This window comes from Anolis carolinensis, chromosome 6 (genome assembly GCF_035594765.1).
Source record: "Anolis carolinensis isolate JA03-04 chromosome 6, rAnoCar3.1.pri, whole genome shotgun sequence".
Taxonomy (NCBI): Eukaryota; Metazoa; Chordata; class Lepidosauria; order Squamata; family Dactyloidae; genus Anolis; species Anolis carolinensis.
Window position 1 is genome coordinate 16,791,674 of NC_085846.1, and position 19,853 is coordinate 16,811,526.

Here is a 19,853-nt window from a genome sequence, read left to right on the forward strand (position 1 = left end):
AAGGCTCCGCGGATGCTGACCTGCCGTCTTTATAAAAGGCCACCAACCATTTTGGTGCCTGTATTCTCACTGGAAACTTATCTGCGCGCCATCCACTTCAAAGACACCAGGTAAATGCAATAAATGTGGGGTGAGGAAGAAATTGAAAGTAGCTTGTATTATTGTGCATGCTTTTTATGGGCATGTGTTGTAAGAAATATCCCTTTTGTTTCAAATAGCTTGACTCTAGGAATTATAGAGTTAGCATGCAAAGATATACGTTATGGTAGGCAAGGGCAAACTTCAGGTTTCCAAGTGTTTTGGACTTCAACTCCCACAATTCCTAACAGCCTTAAGCGGCTGAGGGGGGAAAGGAAGGGGCCTGAGGCTGTTAGGAATTGTGGGAGTTGAAGTCCAAAACACCTGGAGACCTGAAGTTTGCCTGTGCCTATTCTAAGATAACCACAAATAATAAAATACAATTGTCTTCTTGCGGGATTGGATACAGTGCAATAAGCCGCTGTCTAGGATGTGTTTTCTTTTCAATGTCATTTTTGTAGATCATTAGAAACTTATACTGACTCTATAAAAATCTGTTTGCATACAATATAAAGCCTATATGAATGCTGCTGGAACACAGCAGAAGCAAAGCAATAATACACCCCCATTCAATAGCAATTTATTTCTATGCTTCATTCCAAAGTGTCTTCTATATCACTTAATTCCTTACTGGTTGAACTGCAGCTGGTCAAACCCTCATTTCCCTGCACAGGATAAAAAGGTTTTTTTATTCCTACTGTAAAGTATTCACAAGAGTCATTGTTTAATTTTATCCCTTAATACTTATGCTGTCTTAATACTTAAAAAAATAATAACAGTAGTGTGTTGTTGAAGGGTTTCATGGCTGGAATCACTGGGTTACTGTGAGTTTTCTGGGCTGTATGGCCATGTTCCAGAAGCATTTTCTCCAGACCTCACAATTTATTTATTTATTTATTTACAGCATTTATATTCCGCCCTTCTCACCCTGAAGGGAACTCAGGGCGGATCACATTACACATATAGGCAAACATTCAATGCCTTTTAACATAGAACAAAGACAAGACAAACATAGGCTCCGAGCGGGCCTCGAACTCATGACCTCCTGGTCAGAGTGATTCATTGCAGCTGGTTGCAGCTGGCTTGCTCTCCAGCTTGCGCTACAGCCCGGGCCCCTCTGAGGATGCCTGCCATAGATTAAACCTCTGAGGATGCCTGCCATAGATTAAAACACAAACAATAATTATATGTCAATTTAAGAATCACAGTTTGAAACGGACTAGGCAAGCCTCCTGGAAAAGATGGAAATATTATTTTCTGCTGTGAGACTTTTTGCACAGAATGAGTCTTAAAAGTGTGAAAATTTGCATCAGTTCAAATCCTTACAGGCTCCTGATGCCTCAGAAACAAGATTTGATTGTTTTCCCAAACATTTTGGAATATTGGGTTGCTGTGGGTTTTCCGGGCTGTATGGCCGTGTTCCAGAAGCATTCTCTCCTGATTTTTTGCCCACATCGATAGTAGACAGCCTCAGAGGTTGTGAGGTCTGTTGGAAACTAGGCAAATGGTATTTATATATCTGTGGAATGTCCCGAGTGGGAGAAAGAACTCTTGATGAACCAACCTGGACACAGCATATTATTTGAGAACACAGAAATGCTGGACCACTCTCACAACCACCATGTCAGGCTAAACCACTTCACTTCACTTTATTTCTTAATTAGTCGCTCTCCACCGGAGTGCTCCGAGCGACTTACAATTTAAAATATCATTCCACAATATAAAAACATTCAACATAAAAACATTCAACCTAAAAACATTCAACAGTGACTATTTGGCAAATTAGATCTGATTTACTTAAATGCACAACCAAACAGCCAAGTCTTGAGCGCTTTTACAAACCTTGAGCGCTTAAACCAGTGGTTCTCAACCTGTGGGTCCCCAGGTGTTTTGGCCTACAACTCCCAGAAATCACAGGCAGTTTACCAGCTGTTAGGATTTCTGGGAGATGGAGGACAAAACATCTGGGGACCCACAGGTTGAGAACCACTGGACTAAACAGAGAAGCCATTGAAATCCACAAGCATGTGGAAAATTTCAACAGAAAGGAGGAAACGATGAAAATTAACAAAATCTGGCTACCGGTATTAAAAAGCTCTAAAATCAAGAAAGTAAATAAAGAGCAACACTAAAAAGAACAGGGGAATTGCAGACACGAAACAGTCAGGATCAGCTAACACCTCCCAACAAAGGATTCCCCCAGGTAGGAAGCAGGCAGGCTTTGAAGATGCCAGGCTATTCAATGCTAATCAAGGTGGCCCATTGCAACACTCACACTTGCCTCAAAGAGACAAGAGTTCTTTCTCCCAACCTGGACTTTCTACAGATATATAAAAACCCTACTTGCCTAGCTTCCAACAGACCTCATAATCTCTGAGGATGCCTGCCATAGTTGTGGGGAAAAGGTCAGGAGAGAATGCTTCTGGAACATAGCCATACAGCCCAGAAAACTCACAGCAACCCATTGATTCCAGCCATGAAAGCCTTTGACAATGCATTTTGGAATGTTTGGAAACAAAGGCCCACTTGAGTGTTGTATATAAACCAATTTCTCTTGGAAGGGAATAAAATTCAGTTGAGTGACTCTCTCCAGAATGGTTGTCCCTTGCCCTTCTCCTTCCATGAGACATGCTCTCTTCCAGGCAGCCCAAAAGCAGGTCCACCAATGACTCCTCTTGCTTCATTTCTTCCTCCTCTTGGCAGCAGATGTCTCCAGAAATGGTGCTGAAGGATCGGTTTCACACCTCACGCTAAGAATAAAGCCGTCCCTTCACAGCTTTAAGAGGCGAGGAAGGGAATAAAAGGCGGCCGCCTCTGTAATTCATAGCCTCAAGACTATGAAATGTCTCTTGCTTCCCCTCCTCCAGCCCCTTCCCAAGCCCGAGGAAATCATTTCTTTAAAAGCATTTATATTAAACTCTACAGGTTTGGGAAATCCAGCCCTAATTCAAACGTGTGTTAAATATAGTTGCATTTCTGCACATTGGCAGAACTTTTCTTCTGAAAGGTGAAGGAAAGCAAAGCAAGGATGGCTGAATGGGCTCCTTCCCATCTGCCTCCATTTACGTGGCCTCCCCGAGGAATGGCGCGGCCCCATTTTAGAAACGATAAGGCAGCATAAATTTAGCTCCTCTGAAGAACTGCTGCCGCGATAACCTGGGAACAATTCAAACCGATTGCTTGGTTTTTATTTTTAAAGCCGGCGCTTGTAAAAAAGTAAAAAAAGATGAACCCACATTTACAAACTCAGCCCCACACACACTATAACAGGCATGGGCAAACTTGGGCCCTCCAGGTGTTTTGGACTTCAACTCCCACAATTCCTAACAGCCTACCGGCTGTTAGGAATTGTGGGAGTTGAAGTCCAAAACACCTGGAGGGCCCAGGTTTGCCCACGCCTGAATTAAAATGAAGACTAATTCCAGTGTGATCTTTTTGAGAATATATAATTATGATTATTGATTACCGGTGGGAAAGCTTATTCATATCTCTGTGCCTGTGTTTTGTCTGCTGCGTTTCGTGCATTTTAAAATATAGGGTAATTCAGCCCCCCTGGGCTCCATATATTAAGTACAGTCAGTTCAGTGTATCCATGGGTTCTGCCTCCATAAATTTTCAACACAACTTGAAAATATTTTTTTTAAAGAGCTACAAGTTTTTTCTCCCATCCATTGGAATTGTTTGCCTGTGTTTTGCTGCAACAATGTGTAAAATGGGACTTAGGGACCTTCCACACAGCCCTATATCCCAGAATATCGAGGCAGAAAATCCCACAATATCTGCTTTGAACTGGGTTATTTGAATCCACACTCAGATAATGTGGGATGTTCTGCCTTGATATTCCGGGATATAGGGTTGTGTGGAAGGGCCCTTAGGGTTTGGATCCTGGTCCTCCATGGATATCAAAATTATATACAATGTTGTCGCAAAAATGGCAATCCTTAGATACAATGGTGAATATCTCAAATGGGCCCGCTGTACACACCAACTTGGGTTCTTCATACTAGAACTTAACTTAATACATGTGTTTGTTTCCCATTTGATTGTACATCAACATGCTAGAAATCAGGGCCGTAGCCAGAAAAAAATTTCGGGAGGGGTTTTGAACATTTCGGGGGGGGGGGGGGTTGAACCCCTAGCACACACCTCTCCCCGCTACAAACCTGTCAATATCTGCTTGAAATAGTGCCAGGAGGGACTCTTAATGTTTTGCGTCTCATAGATTTAGCATGGGGATTTGGTTAACCAGTTAAAATTCATGAGTAAACCAGGTTTTTTTTATAACCTGAAAAATTTCAGGGGGGGGGGGGTTGAACCCCTAAAACCACCCCCTCGCTACAGGCCTGCTAGAAATGAACATGTTTCTGGGTTACTGTGAGTTTTCCATGGCTGTCTGGCCATGTTCCAGAAGCATTCTCTCCTGACGTTTCGGCCACATCTATGGCAGGCATCCTCAGAGGTTGTGAGGCAAGCGGGGCTTATATATCTGTGGAAAGTCGAGGGTGAGAGAAAGAACTCTTGTCTGTTTGAGGCAAGTGTAAATGCTGCAATCCTCCTAACAAAGTTTCCCCCAGGCAGGAAGCAGCCAGGCTTTGAAATGGTATGGGCATTCAATGCTAATCAAGGTGGTCAATTGCAACATTCACACTTGCCTCAAACAGAGAAGAGTTCTTTCTCCCACCCTGGACATTTCACAGATATATAAACCCCACTTGCCTAGTTTCCAGCAGACCTTACAACCTCTGAGGATGCCTGCCATAGTAGTGGGAGAAACATCAGGAGAGAATGCTTCTGGAAGATGGCCATATAGCTGGGAAAACTCACACCAACTCAGTGATTCTGGCCATGAAAGTCTTCAACAGCCATTGAACATTTCTCACTTTGAGGAAAAGTGAAGCCGTATATATATTTATGTGTATGTGTGTGTAGATATGAATAATGTATTATTTTTCCCTCCTCAGTGTATCTGAAGTTTGATTTCTCAAAATGTCTGAAGAGTGAGTAGCCTTTCTTATTATTTGCTTTATTTTTATCCCATCTTTTTTTCTGGTATAGCAAACCAAGGTGACTAACAACAAACATGACACAATATAAATTAAAAACAGAGCCAATGCCTTAAAGTATGAATATCTAAGAAAAAAATATTTTGTGTCATAAAGCATAAATATTAAAATACAATAAATATACAGTTAAAACTACATTTAAAATATCAACATTACTCATAGTTGGGGTGAGTGGGTGCTTTGCTAGGAAATATCTGGTTTCTTTACAAGCAGTATTGCAGAGAGTGAAATTATGGAAAATCATCCAGAACCTTCCACATGTATGATAATTGATATAGATTCACTGGGTTGCTGTGAGTTTTCCGGGCTGTATAGCCATGTTCCAGAAGCATTCTCTCCTGACGTTTTGCCCAACAAACCTCACAACCTCTGAGGATGCCTACCATAGATGTGGGCAAAATGTCAGGAGAGAATGCTTCTGGAAAATGACCGGAAAACTCACAGCAATCCAGTTATTCTAACCATGAAGGCCTTCAGCAACACATTGATATAGATTCAGATTTGATATGTTTCTGGAAGGAAATTTAAGCCTCTTGAGTTGAGAGGAGGACTAAGGAAAGCAACATTTCTCAAGGCAGGAATGATCCTTTTGAGCATTTTTTAAAAAAAATCTAAAATCTAAAATATTCTAAAATCCAAAACTGTCCACAAGTGTCTGAGAAAGTAACATACTGGCTTTCTTATGGTTTAGTATACTTATGCACCCTTTGTGTCATGTACAGAATATTGTATGGAATTACCTTCAGGCATTGTGTACAAAGTCCATGTGAAACATCAATTAATTTTGTGTTTAGACTTAGGTCCTGTCTCAAAGATATCACCTTATGTGTGTATATGGAAATGAATCAAAAACACTTCTGGTCCCAAGCATTTCAGATAAGGCAGGCATGGGCAAACTTTGGCCCTCCAGGTGTTTTGGACTTCAACTCCCACAATTCCTAACAGCCTACCGGCTGTTAGGAATTGTGGGAGTTGAAGTCCAAAACACCTGGAGGGCCAAAGTTTGCCCGTGCCTGAGATAAGGGATACTTAACCTGTGTTGAGTGAAAATTGGAGCCCTGGGAATGAAAACACATTAAGCAGTTTTCGGATCTACCAATGTGATTTATCCTGACTGATTGGGTTTCTTCTGTCTTTTACAGGGAAGAAATCACTGTGAGTACCCACAAAAAAGGATCTTCAAATTGGATGATCAATGACCAGTCATCTTTGATTTTGTGCTGTGTTCTTTTCCTCTTTCAAATGAGAGAAACTTTAGTTTTTGTTAGTTTTCTGTCACATGTGGTACCGTAATTACAATTTAAAGGAATTGGTGGGACGGATTCTTGAATCAATATGCTAAATGAATGTACTAAAACAATTCACGTTGAGTCAATGTGCACATTCTACCGCTACAAATAAGCAGTTGCTGACACATCCACAAATCCAAGATAAAACTTCTGGTCGATACTTATTGTTTTGTGTCTGTCCAAACCATCTTTTTATCCCAGTGAATCTTATATTATCTTTTAATTAATGTAAATTAATGTATCGCTGTAATCCTATCTCACCTTTTAATTACTGTATATACTTGAGTTAAGCCTAGTTTTTCAGCCCTTTTTTAGGACTGAATAAAAACCTCCTCGGCTTATACTCGGGTCAGCTTATATTCAGGTCAGCTTATACTCAAGTATATATGGTATATTTATTATTTTTCTCTATTATTATTGGTATTGTTACATTTATTATTTAACTCTATTAATTATTATTATTACATTTCTTATTTTACTCTATTACAGTAGAGTCTCACTTATCCAAGCTAAACAGGCCGGCAGAACTTTGGATAAGTGAAAATGTTGGATAATAAGGAGGGATTAAGGAAAAGCCTATTAAACATCAAATTAGGTTATGATTTTATAAATTAAGCACCAAAATATCATGTTATGCAACACATTTGACAGAAAAAGTAGTTCAATACGCAGTAATGTTATGTCGCAATTACTGTATTTATGAATTTAGCACCAAAATACCACGATATATTGAAAACATTGACTGCAAAAATGCCTTGGATAATCCAGAACCTTGGATAAGCAAGTCTTGGATAAGTGAGACTTTACTGTATTGTTATTTTTACATTTATTTTACTTTATTATTATTATTATTATTATTATTATTATTATTATTATTATTATTATTATTACATTTATTATTTTACTGCATTTATTATTATTATTACATTTATTATTTCATTTTATTATTATTAAAAGGATACATAAGCACATTTACATTGAAGAAGGTGAAAAAAATGATTTCATCAGAGTTGAAGAGTCATATCTAAAATGACAGTTTGATGTAAAGATTCAAAAACATTTAAACTACTGATGCCTCAATTAATGTAATAATGTAATTTTATTAGTATTTTGGCTTATACTTGAGTCAATGTTCTCCCAGTTTTTTTGTGGTAAAATTAGCTGTCTCCGCTTATATTCGGGTCGGCTTATACTCGAGTATATACGGTAATTTAGCTTTGTGTAGTAGAAGTGCTATGAAACCCTCTGAGCGAATTGCTAAGATGTGTATCAGAACACCCCCAAGAGAGCCTAATGTGCATTGAGACCAATGCACATCAGTGTTCAATGTGCATCAATGCACTCTGTGCATCAGAGTGCAATACGCATTGGGCATTTTGCTGGCTCTGCCATGTAGTGACGTAACAGCAGCCCTCCGATCAATAGGGACTTCATAAAACTGATCCATTCTAGTTCATGTATACATATGTCATGTCTAATATCTTTAACAGCATGCTTATATTTAATTTAAATGTGGAAGAATCTCTTGACTAGGTCTTTCAGTTTAGCTTTTGAGATTATGAGTTCCCAAAGCGTTTTCAAGAGATCGCCTGTTGCAGATTGAAACAAAGGTATTTTTAAGCAGGTTTTTTTTTACAAATTTGGATTTTTGTTTTTGTTTTTAGATATAACTTTCAGAAGTTCTTAATTTTTAAACAGAGCCAAGAATCAAGTTATTTTAGGATTATATTTCTCTCCCACAAACTCTCTTCCCTGGAGAGAAACTTACTTTGCAGGAGTTCACTAGTCTCTTCTTTATCTCTTGAATTTAAACAACCATGTGCCTAAAATCTTGATAGTGAAAAACAAGCCCTGAAGTGTAGAAGTCTGTCGTGGAAAACTTAAATTACATACATTCTCACTGTCTTGATCTAGCAGGAAAAGTCCTGATTATTTTTCCATCATTCCATTTTTAGCTGTTTTTAAAATCCCCTACTTTCTCTTTCCTTAGTTCTCAGCTTACTTCTTTTGCTGCAAACAGTATTTAAAGTTCAAAAAAAATTGCACGCAATTAACTCAGCAGTGGAGAAAGGAGAGGAAGGGCAGAATCTTTCCTTTATTAGTTAAATGTTAAGGTTTTCCCCTGACATTGTCTAATCATGTCCAGTTCTGGGGGTTGGTGCTCATCTCCATTTCTAAGCCGAAGAGCCAGTGTTGTCCATAGACACCTCCAAGGTCATGTGGCTGGCATGACTGCATAGAGCGCCTTATTAGTTAACACAAGCAAAAGCAAACTGGGTTGCAGTGAGTTTTCCGGACTGTATGGCCATGTTCCAGAAGCATTTTCTCCTGATGTTTCACCCACATCTATGACAGGCATCCTCAGAGGTTGTGAGCTCTGTTGGGAACTAGTCAAGTGGGGTTTCCAAAAGACCTCACAACTTCTGAGGATGCCTGCCATAGATGTGGTGAAACATCAGGAGAGAATGCTTCTGGAACACGGTCATAAAACCTGGAAAACTCACAGCAACCCAGTGATTCCGGCCATGAAAGCCTTTGACAACACACAAAAGCAAACTGCTGTGGACTTCCTTAACATCTTCTCCATTAATAGCTTCTGCCATCTTGACCACACTCTGAAGTCACTTGGCTGCACATGTTGAGCATTTTATCTGTGAATTATTAGGGAATACGAAATTACACTCAAGATGGACCAGAAATCCCATAATCTTGGACTGCATAGCTATAATCACAGATGATGGGAATACTAAAGGATATCTGGGAACCCAAGGCACCAGACCCCCCTGTATGAGCTAATCAAAGCACAGTCCGGCTTAGTTAACGCTTAAGATAAGGGGCTGCCAAGGAATACAAGGTATGCAGGCAATGGCAAGCTACTGTTGAGTATTCCTTGACAAAGAAAGCCCCATGAAATTCATTAGGTTGTCATAAGACTGCAGAACGCTTGATGACACTCCCACTGTCCTCTCTTTCTAAGAAAAATGACCAAAGGAAAACCTTATCTTACCCAAATAAAACTGGTGACATCTAGTGGGTGAACTATAAATGTCAGAAAGGCAAATCAAGTTCTTGATCTGAGGAAATATTGTAATACACATCCTATTAGTAATGGCTAGTTTTGCTTTTCTAGATAAGATTACATTTTTAATTTAAAATTGTTCAAATTGACTATCATAGAAAATCCCAAAGACAGAAGTCAAAAATGGTGATTTGTAGCCCTTCAGAAATTGTTGGGCTTTGTCTCCCATCATCCTGGCTGTGTGTTTATGGTAGATGCAAGTTGCATTTGGAAGACTATAGACAGGGCCGGCCCCACTATTGAGGCACCTGACGCCGCCGCCTCGGGCGCAGGCCCGGGGGGGCGCCGTCAGGCTGGGCGGGAGGCGGGGCACCGCCCTGACGGTGCCCCGCCTCCCGCCCAGTGCGCCCTGGCCCGTCTGGCCTTTTCTAGCTGGCCAGATAGCAGCGGAGGTCCCTCCAGGCCGCAATCGCGGCCTACAGGGACCTCCGCTGCTTTCTGGCCTGCTAGAAAAGGCCAGACGGGCAAGCGGGAGTAGCGTGGGAGGCGGGGCCAGCTCTGGCACCGCCCCCCCCGCCCAGCGTGCCCTGGCCCCGCCTCCCACGCTGCGTGGGAGGCGGGGCCAAGGCACGCTGGGTGGGGGGGGGGAGCGGCGTCAGAGCTGGCTCCGCCTCCCACGCTACTCCCGCTCGCCCGTCTGGCCTTTTCTAGCAGGCCAGAAAGCAGCGGAGGTCCCTCCAGGCCGCGATTGCGGCCTGGAGGGACCTCCGCTGCTTTCTGGCCTGCTAGAAAAGGCCAGACGGGCGAGCGGGAGTAGCGTGGGAGATGGGGCCAGCTCTGGCCCCGCCCCCCCGCCCAGCGTGCCCTGGCCCCGCCTCCCACGCAGCGTGGGAGGCGGGGCCAGGGCACGCTGGGCGGGGGGCGGGGCCAACTCTGGCCCCGCCCCCCTCACTAATCGCCCTGGCCCCGCCTCCCACGCAGCGTGGGAGGCGGGGCCAGGGCACGCTGGGCGGGGCCAGGGCGTGGGAGGCGGGGCCGGTGGCGGGGGCGCTTTTCAGCACCCCCGCTTCCCATTAAAAAATATCTCCGGCCGGCCCTGACTATAGATTATCCAGCCCCAAAGGGAGGCAGGTATATAATTTCTTTCATCCTATTCACCAATCCTCTGTTAAAAAAAAATCAAGAATGTTTAAAACAAAATCCTTTTGTTGTTTGTGTTATTATTGTATCTATTTTCAATTAAAACCCAATCTTTTCCCTCAAAGATGAGATCCATGGCAGCATTTTCAGAGCTTCCCCCCTCCTTCCATAGGTAAAGGTTTCCCCTGACGTTAAGTCCAGTCATGTCCGACTCTGGGGGTTGGTGCTCATCTCCATTTCTAAGCCGAAGAGCCAGCATTGTCCGTAGACACCTCCAAGGTCATGTGGCCGGCATGACTGCATGGAGTGTCGTTACCTTCACGTCGGAGCGGTATCTATTGATCTACTCACATTGGCATGTTTTCGAACTGCTAGGTTGGCAAAAGCTGGAGCTAATAGCAGGTGCTCACTCCGCTCCCGGGATTTGAACCTGTGACCTTTCGGTCTGCAAGTTCAGCAGCTCAGTGCTTTAACGCACTTTGCCACCGGGGCTCTTTCCATAGCACTTCATAAAAACATTGTGACCGTGAGGAAGATGAAATGAATGTGTTATTTGTTCCTGCAGTATGAAGAAGAGGTGGAGGAGGAAGAATATGTGGAGGAGGAAATGGAAGAAACGGTTGTTGAAACAAAGCCACAAGTACCACCTTCCAAGCCCACACCCCCTCCCCCTCCCCCTGCCACTGTCCCTCCCCTTCGCCGAAAATCTTCCGCTAATTATCGAGCCTATGCCGTTGAGCCGCATGATAAGGTGAGTTCATGTGTTCTCCTTCCATTCGTTGCAACTTGCAGATAATTGCCTTCAAGTCAGCTTTGACTTATGGTGACCCCATTAATGAGAGATCTCCAGAAGCCCTTGTCATCCACAGCCCTGTTCAGGTCTTGGAAACTCAGGCTTCATTGTTTGAGTCTATCCATCTCTAAAGCAGTCCAGTGGGATCACTAGGGTTGGTACTGGAGCCGTGGTGGCACAATGGGTTAAACCTTTGTGCCAGCTGAACTACTTACCTGTAGGTTGGGTGACTGACCTGAATTTGCAAGACAGGGTGAGCTCCCATCTGTCAGCTCTCACTTGCGGGGACATGAGAGAAGCCTCCCAACTAACACATCCGGGCATCCCCTGGGCAATATCTCTTTAAACAGCCAATTCTCTCAAACCAGAAGTGGCTTGCAGTCTGTTGTCAAGTCACTTCTGACATGATAAAAAAAAAGCTAGGGTTGGTGCCACCCCCATGGATCTCCTCTCACACCCGACCATAGCATAATACTATAATTCAAATACCAGAAAATTTAACAAAACCAGCAATGATATGTATATAAAACAGTAATGTAAACAAGAGGGATTCACAACTGGGTGTGGGAAGTGAAATAGCCTTTTTACAAAAATAGATTTGGACCTTGTATTTCCATTTTTAAATGGGTGGAGTTGACCCAAGGAGGCCCAGATAAGTGGAATACTGGGCAGAGCCAGGACCCAATCATGGAAGGAAGGTTCTGGAGTTTATAACAGAAAAGGGACCTTTTCCAAGCTTTATATATGCATTAAAACTCAGATAGTGGGACATGAGAGAAGCCTCCCACAAGGATGGTTAAAATATCAAGGCATCCGGGCATCCCTTGGGCAACATCTTTGCAGACAGCCAATTCTCTCACACCAGAAGTGACTTGCAGTTTCTCAAATCATGAAAAATAAAACCTCAGATAGTACTTGGATTATATTTATCAAGCCAATCTTCTTCCAGGTTGCAGAATGCCACTGAACTGAGCTCCATCAGGCCCAAAGTAGAAGTACAGTACAGGTTCTTTCCTTCTTTTCCCATTGAGCTATCTCCCTTAATGCGAACTTGAGCTTTATCTATCAGCCTAGACTTCTGTAATTTGCTTTATTTGGAAGAAGAAGTTTGGAAAATCATTATTGTGCCTGTCTAACAAATGTTTCTTCTTCGTTTCTTTTTATTCAATGATAGAGAAAATCCAAGATATCAGCATCCCGGAAACTACAACTTAAGGTAAAAATGAGAGACAGATGTAAAGGGGGTTGAAATGGGGAAGGAAGCAGAGCAGACACAAAATAGCTGGTAGAGAAAACGCATGAGACAAGATTCCAGGTGAAAGAAACCATGCTGGAATCAACCTAGATCAGGGGTCCTCAAACTTTTTAAGTGGAGGGCCGATTCACAGTCCCGAAGACTGTTAGGGGGCCGGACTATGATGAAATAGTCCAAAATTAAGATTGTTGTAGTTGTGTGCCTTCAAGTTATTTCAGACTTAGGTCAACCCTAAGTCTAAAGTTTAGGACAGAGGCCAGGTCAATGACCTTGGAGGGCCGCATCCGGCTCATGGTCCTTAGTTTAGGGACCCCAGATCTAGACGATCTCATAAGACCATAGGTAAACAAAACAACCTCCAAAGACCATCTAGATGGTTTCATAAGCATATAGGCAAGGAAAGGGGCCCCCAAAGGCCATCTAGGCAATCTCATAAAACCATAGGTAAGGAAAGGGACACTCAAAGGCCATCTAGATGGTCTCATAGGACCATAGGTAAGGAAAGTGACCTCCAAAAGCCATCTAGATGGTCTCATAAGGCCGTAGCTAAGCAAAGAGACCTTCAAAGACCATCTAGATGATCTCATAAGACCATAGGTAAGCAAAAAGACCTCCAAGACCAGATAGAATTAGGTCAACCCTAAGTCTAAAGTTTAGGACAGGGGCCAGGTAAATGACCTTGGAGGGCCGCATCCGGCCCCTGGGCCCTAGTTTGGAGACCCCTGACCTAGATGATGGACGAGAAAATTCAAAGAAACCAGAAAACAAAACAAAAAACAAACGAGATACAAAGTATATGGTGAGTAGGACACACTAGTAAAATATTCCAATATCAGAGAGAAATCCACAATGTAAAACACTTTTGATCTCAAGTATTTCAGATAAGGGATTCTCAGCCTGTATACATACTATATATATATATATATATATATATATATATATATATATATACCCTTTCTCTGCCAGTCACTGATGCTCCAGGTGGCAAAACATGAAATGGAAAAGGAGGAAGAAGAGCGTGTTCAGGAGAAAGAGCGATACCTCTCCGATCGTTGCACACCTTTAGAACTGGCAGGCCTTGGTCTCAAAGAGTTGCAGGTAAATAAGGAATCCAAAGGAAAATTGGGGCTTCACCAGGGACAAGATCTGAGATGCATCCACACTGTGTAATGTTAACAGTTCGATTCAGTTTTAACACTCGTGATTCCATACTATGAAATCTTGTTTCTTTCAGGTGAAGCAGAGCATACTGCTGCATCACTTGTACTAAAATTAAATTAACAACCCTTCTCTTTAACTTCATATATGAAAAGGGGTGGTGGGGCACCATCTGGACAAAATGTTTATATTGAGTAGGTCCCAGGTGAAGCAAATTATCTTCTGGTTCTGTAATAAAAGCAACAAGCATCTGGATCAGCAAACTTAACAGCAATTCACCTGTAATAAAAGACTGCTTGCTGTGTCAAACACTTTTACCACCGCATTGCTGTGAGTTTTCCAGGCTATATGGCCATGTTCCGAAAGCGTTCTGTCATGACATTTCGCCCTCAAGAGGGATCCTCTCACCTCTGCAAGAGTCTATTGTATACCATGCAGTTATGGACAAGTCTACATAGGGACCACCAGACGCAGCATTGCCCAAACACGAATCAAGGAACATGAAAGCACTGCAGACTAATTCAACCAGAGAAGTCAGCCATAGCAGAACACTTGTTGAACCGACCTGGACACAATATATTATTTGATAACAGAAATGCTGGACCACTCTAACAACCACCATGTCAGACTACACAGAGAAGCCAATGGAATCCACAAGCATATGGAAAATCTCAACAGAAAGGAGGAAACCATGAAAATGAACAAAATCTGGCTACCAATATTTAAAAAAAACCCTCTAAAATCAGGACAGTAAATAAAGAACAACGCTCAAAAATAGGGGAAAATTCCAGAAAAGAAACAATCAGGACCAGCTAATCCTCTCAACAAAGGATTCCACCAGGCAGGAAACAGCCAGGTTTTGAAGCTGCAAGGCTATTCAGTGCTAATCAGGGTGATCAATTGCAACATTCACACTTGCCTCCGACAGACAAGAGTTCCTTCTCCCACCCTGGACATTCCACAGGTATATAAACCCCACTTGCCTGGTTTCCAAAAAACCTCACAACCTCTGAGGCTGCCTGCCATATATGTGGACAAAACGTCTGGAGAGAATGCTTCTGGAACATGGCCATACAGCCTGGAAAACTCACAACAACCCAGTGATTCCGGCCATGAAAGCCTTCGACAATACGTTTTTACCACCTTCCATACCTTGCCAATTCATTTGCTTTGATTTGTGAGTGGCCATCCGGTTAACAAGGGCTTTATTTGCAAGCCTAGTTGCTCTGATACACAATTCTGAAGAAACAGATTCTGGAGGGAAACCATGTTATCAGCAAATATTGAGCCAGAGTTGCCTCAGGAAATAAAACTCCTGTTATCATCCAAGGACAAAACAAAGTGTACTTAATCATTTGAAATGACAATCAGATATCATTCATCATTTGAGTGAATACCTTTTTTTCAAACAATGCTAAATGTCCTTTGCAGACATGGAACTTCCTTTCTCCATTTAACCAGTTGAGTTGGGCTATGTCGCCTCTCGGAATCTCAAGCATGGCCAAGACTTTGCACCTATTCAGAGTGATCTTTGAAATTGTCCTTTTTTCTTACCCCTTTAAGCCTTTGTTCAGCATAAGTCTAATGCAGCATGCTTCATCTTGCTCTGTCTCCCACTCAATAGGAGATGTGCCGGCAGCTCCACAGACAGGTTGACAAAATGGATGAAGAGCGCTATGACATGGAGGCCCGGGTCAGCAAAAGTGTCAATGAGGTGAGGGTCAGGCACTTTCATTTGATGCTTAGGCTGGCATTAGAGATGTGCTGCCTCTAATGCCTCTTTGAGTCTTCTTCGGGAGAGATAAAGTAGGGTATGATGATGATGATGATGATGATGATGATTATTATTATTATTATTATTATTATTATTATTATTATTATTGGAAGCACAAGGGAAACCCTGAAATAGAGATCCAGCATGATGTCGTCTTGCCTGGAATGATCAACCGGTGTGGCATAAGAGAACCGAGCAGGATACATCTGGAGTGTGATCAACATTATCGGACTATTACCCAGATATGAGTAGACAGCAGTGGAAATATATATAGCTCTAATTGCCATGGGATTTTTATAAGCTGCTTAGAAAGCTTTTTTTTTTTAATGTATGCTACAGACATCCACAGACACACAAAAATATCAATATAAATGTTGTGGAATTGGTAAGCATATATTAAGGATAATCACTAGGGGGCAGTGTGGGCTCCTTTCCATATTAAAGGCATCATCCATATAATCTGCTTTGGCTTTGAATGAAAAGGGGGAAGCTATTCAGAGGAAGCCAAAAACATCCCCTGCAAACAGGTAGTGTTAAGAAAAGCCTGTGACAGGATCACCTTATAGATTAGGATGTGATTTGAAGGCACACAATAACAAATGAGAACAAAGAAGAGGCGTCCTGAACCGTCTTACATGTTACCTTCTGGTCCATGGCTTTAGTGGTTTCTTTTGATATTGGGTCTAAAGTAAGACTTCTGTATCCATGAGAGAATACAGTCTCATCTTGACTGTGGTTACCTAGAACTACAGATAGGATCAAATGCCATTAATTTACCACACTCCTGGTCCCAGCAAGCCATAGAATTGCACAGGAAATTTCTTATGTCCTCCAGCATGACTCCATGGTAACTTTAAGAGGAAGAATCATAGCATTCTAATGCCATTTTAACTATCATATCTCCAGCTTATGGAGTCCTAGGATTTGTATTTTGATCACAGAGCCCCCAGTGGCGCAATGGGTTAAAGTCTTGTGCCGGCAGGACTGTTGACCGAAACGTTGGCGGTTTGAATTTGGGGTGTGGGGTGAGCTTCATTCTGTCAGCTCTAGCTCCCCATGTGGAGACATGAGAGAAACCTCCCTCAAGATGGTAAAACATCAAATATCCGGGCGTCCCATGGGCAATGTCTTTGCAGAGAGCCAATTCTCTCACACCAGCAGCGACTTACAGTTTATCAAGTCATTCTTGACATTAAAAAAAATGATGATATTAGAGAGATCTAATATCAATCAGAGGAAAGTGCACTATTTTGCTCTCCAGAAAATAATTCTAAGTATCTCCACAAACTACATGTCCTCGAATCCAATGGAGAAAAGCAATGCCAATTAAAGCGGCATCAAAGTGCTATAACTGTGTCCTATGGTTAAACTCTCCCTCTTTCTGTTCCAGATCAAGGATCTGAACCAGAAGATCTTTGACCTAAGAGGCAAATTCAAACGCCCAGCTCTTCGCCGTGTCCGTCTCTCAGCGGATGCCATGATGCAAGCCCTACTCGGCACCAAGCACAAGGTCTCCATGGATCTGCGGGCCAATCTCAAACAAGTCAAGAAAGATGACACCGAGAAGGTGAGCATGGAAAGCAGGGAGTCTATAAGACAGGGAAGAAAAAAGAGGAAAGTATGTTTGTACAATCATTAAACTCAATCTGGAAAGATATGGTACATATGGGAAAACTCAGCAAATTACACTTGTGTTTACTTTCAGGAACGATCACAAATCAAAGCACAGCGAATCACATGTTGAGACAAACAGATGTTTTTTGCCACTTAAGAAAGCATCTTTTCAAAAACCATGCTAAATATATCTGCTGTATCGTTCGTCTGCTACTTAGTTAGATATAGATATAACTTTAGACTGGCTCTGTTCTTTAGAATTAATGCAATTTGACTTTAAATGCCATGGCTCAGTGAAGGTTACAGTTTGGTGAGGCACCAACACTCTCTGGCAGAGGTGAAAAACCTTGCAAAACTACAACTTCCATGATTCAGTAGCATTGAGCCACAGCAGATAAAGTGATCTCAAACAGCATTAATTCTATAGTGTAGCCTAGTCAAACCTCACATCTCCTGACCCAAACCTACAACCCCATTGGGCAAAGGGGTGTGCTCAGCTACTGATCAGGGTATAAAGAGGATAATGTTTCCAATCTCCTTCTACCAGTAAGCAGGCTGCAATAAAAAATTGTGAGAGAGGTCCTGCTTCTGATCATTTCAGCCTTGCTAAGTGGTAGGAAGGGACTATAAATGCCTTCCTTCGTTCACACACACACATCTGCTGTCTGCTAAGGTGGGTCAAGAGGGATTTATAATCATGGCAATATTGGCATTATCATGACTATGTACAGAGTTACAAAACAAGTTACACATCTGTAGCTCTAGATTATGAATCTATTATGAATGTTCTTATTTTGATATAGAAGTTTGTGTCTGTCTTTCTCCCGTTGATCTGAGCCAGATTAACTCCCAAAATCTCTAGGAATGCCAAGGCACAGCGTTGGATGATGAGCATGGGCAATGGGTGCACCATGGACAGGTGGCCCAAAATGTTTCTGGACTTAGGTGAAAGGACAAGATACTGCCACGTCCCATTTCCCATGTACAAAAGCCAGTAACTGAAAATGAAATATTTCTTCAACACTAATGAATGAAGAGTATGCTTCACTATTGCTTCTCAAGACAGTATGGTAGCCAAGAGACCACAATGCCTCTTAGCATCTGCCACTTGTGGCAACTGCCCCACATTTTCTAATGGTAGGGATGGCCTAGGAGCCCCCGGTAGGGTAGTAAGTTAAACCTCTGAGCTGCTGAACTTGCTGACCAAAAGGTCAGTGGTTCAAATCCAGGGAGTGGAGTGAACTCCTGCTGTTAGCCCCAGCTTCTGCCAACCTAGCAGTTCGAAAACATGCAAATAATAATAATAATAATAATAATAATAATAATAATAATACTTTATTTTTATACCCCGCCTCCATCTCCCCGGAGGCAGTATACATGGGGCCAAGTCCGGGTAAAACAGCAAACCAAAATATGAATAGATCAATAGGTACTGCTCCGGCAGGAAAGTAACTGTTCTCTATGCAGTCATGCCAGCCATATGACCTTGGAGGTGTCTACAGACAACACTGGGTCTTTGGCTTAGAAATGGAGATGAGCACCAACCCCCAGAGTCAGACACAACTATATTTAATGTCAGGAACAAACCTTTACCTTTACTTTAGGGCTGGCCCTCTGGGAGATCACCAGACCCCCTTGAAAATTTCCATCATGTTCTCAGTATAGTCTCTATTTCCAGAAATACAAGATGAATTATAGATCAGCAATTATGCATGACTTGTATCTAACAGGAGGCTATAATGCCACATTCTTTTACCTCTGTCATCTTCCAGCAGGAGAATCGGGAAGTGGGTGACTGGCGGAAGAACATTGATGCTCTGAGTGGCATGGAGGGCCGCAAGAAGAAGTTTGAGGCCTCTCCTGCAGGACAAGCCTGAATTCTGGGGTGCGTGATATGCAGAATTAAAGAAGATGGGTTATATGTGTTAAAGAAAAAAGTATGTGATATACTGTATTATATTTGGAGCTTGAGAAAGTTGGAGTACAGACTAACACATATTTCTGTCCAGTGTTCCATACATGTTAGGATGAGATTAAGAATGCACTAGTATTATTTCACTTCATCCAGGCCCAGATCTTTTGCAGATAAATTGATGCAAAAACATAGGATTTCTTGCCTTAGCAGAGAGTTATATATAGAGGAACTCTGGAGTCCTTTCAAGCTTTAAGTTTCTATAATGATAACAATTAGTATAGCTCTTTCATTGCATGCATTATTTAGTTGTAAACGTTATAGGAGCCCTATAAGGTAAACTCGTATTATCCCATATGGATTAAAGAAATGAAAAGACATAATAAGACTTGGAAGGGTAGCTATAAAGGAACTCGATTAAAACTCTCAAGGATAAAGATACATTATTAGATACCAAAGCCAGGATTGTCCATGTAATTGTATCTCCTGATTGTATATATGCCCGTGAAAGATGGACAATGAAGAAAGCTGTTAGGAAGAAAATTGACTCATTTGAAATGTGCTGCTCAAGAAGAGTTCTACAGATAACTTGGATTCATAAAGAGACAAGTAAATGAGTCTTAGAGCAAATCAAGCCTGAATTCTCCTGAGAAGCCAAAATGATTAAACTGAGACTGTTGTGCTTTGAACATCTCATGAGAAGACATGACTCATTTAAAAAAGACAATAATGCTTGTTAAGGTAGAAAGCAGTAGGAA

General features: G+C 42.0%; 1 protein-coding gene across 6 annotated transcripts in view; it reads left to right on the forward strand.

Moving 5' to 3' along the window:
* Window positions 1-19,853, forward strand: part of tnni3 (troponin I3, cardiac type) — a 24,383-nt gene continuing 4,530 nt past the window's right edge. The window contains exons 1-9 of one of the 6 annotated variants that reach the window (XM_003226205.4): window positions 1-110; window positions 5,040-5,075; window positions 6,284-6,296; window positions 11,155-11,340; window positions 12,557-12,598; window positions 13,604-13,735; window positions 15,420-15,509; window positions 16,960-17,136; window positions 18,959-19,784. In XM_003226205.4, the coding sequence (XP_003226253.2) occupies window positions 5,065-5,075; window positions 6,284-6,296; window positions 11,155-11,340; window positions 12,557-12,598; window positions 13,604-13,735; window positions 15,420-15,509; window positions 16,960-17,136; window positions 18,959-19,060 (753 nt within the window). In that variant the 5' untranslated portion in view covers window positions 1-110; window positions 5,040-5,064 and the 3' untranslated portion in view covers window positions 19,061-19,784. Of the gene's footprint in view, window positions 111-5,039; window positions 5,076-6,283; window positions 6,297-10,875; window positions 10,921-11,154; window positions 11,341-12,556; window positions 12,599-13,603; window positions 13,736-15,419; window positions 15,510-16,959; window positions 17,137-18,955; window positions 19,785-19,853 lie in introns of those variants that run through there. The other 5 variants (XM_008118926.3, XM_062958058.1, XM_062958057.1 and 2 more) reach the window with 5 other exon arrangements.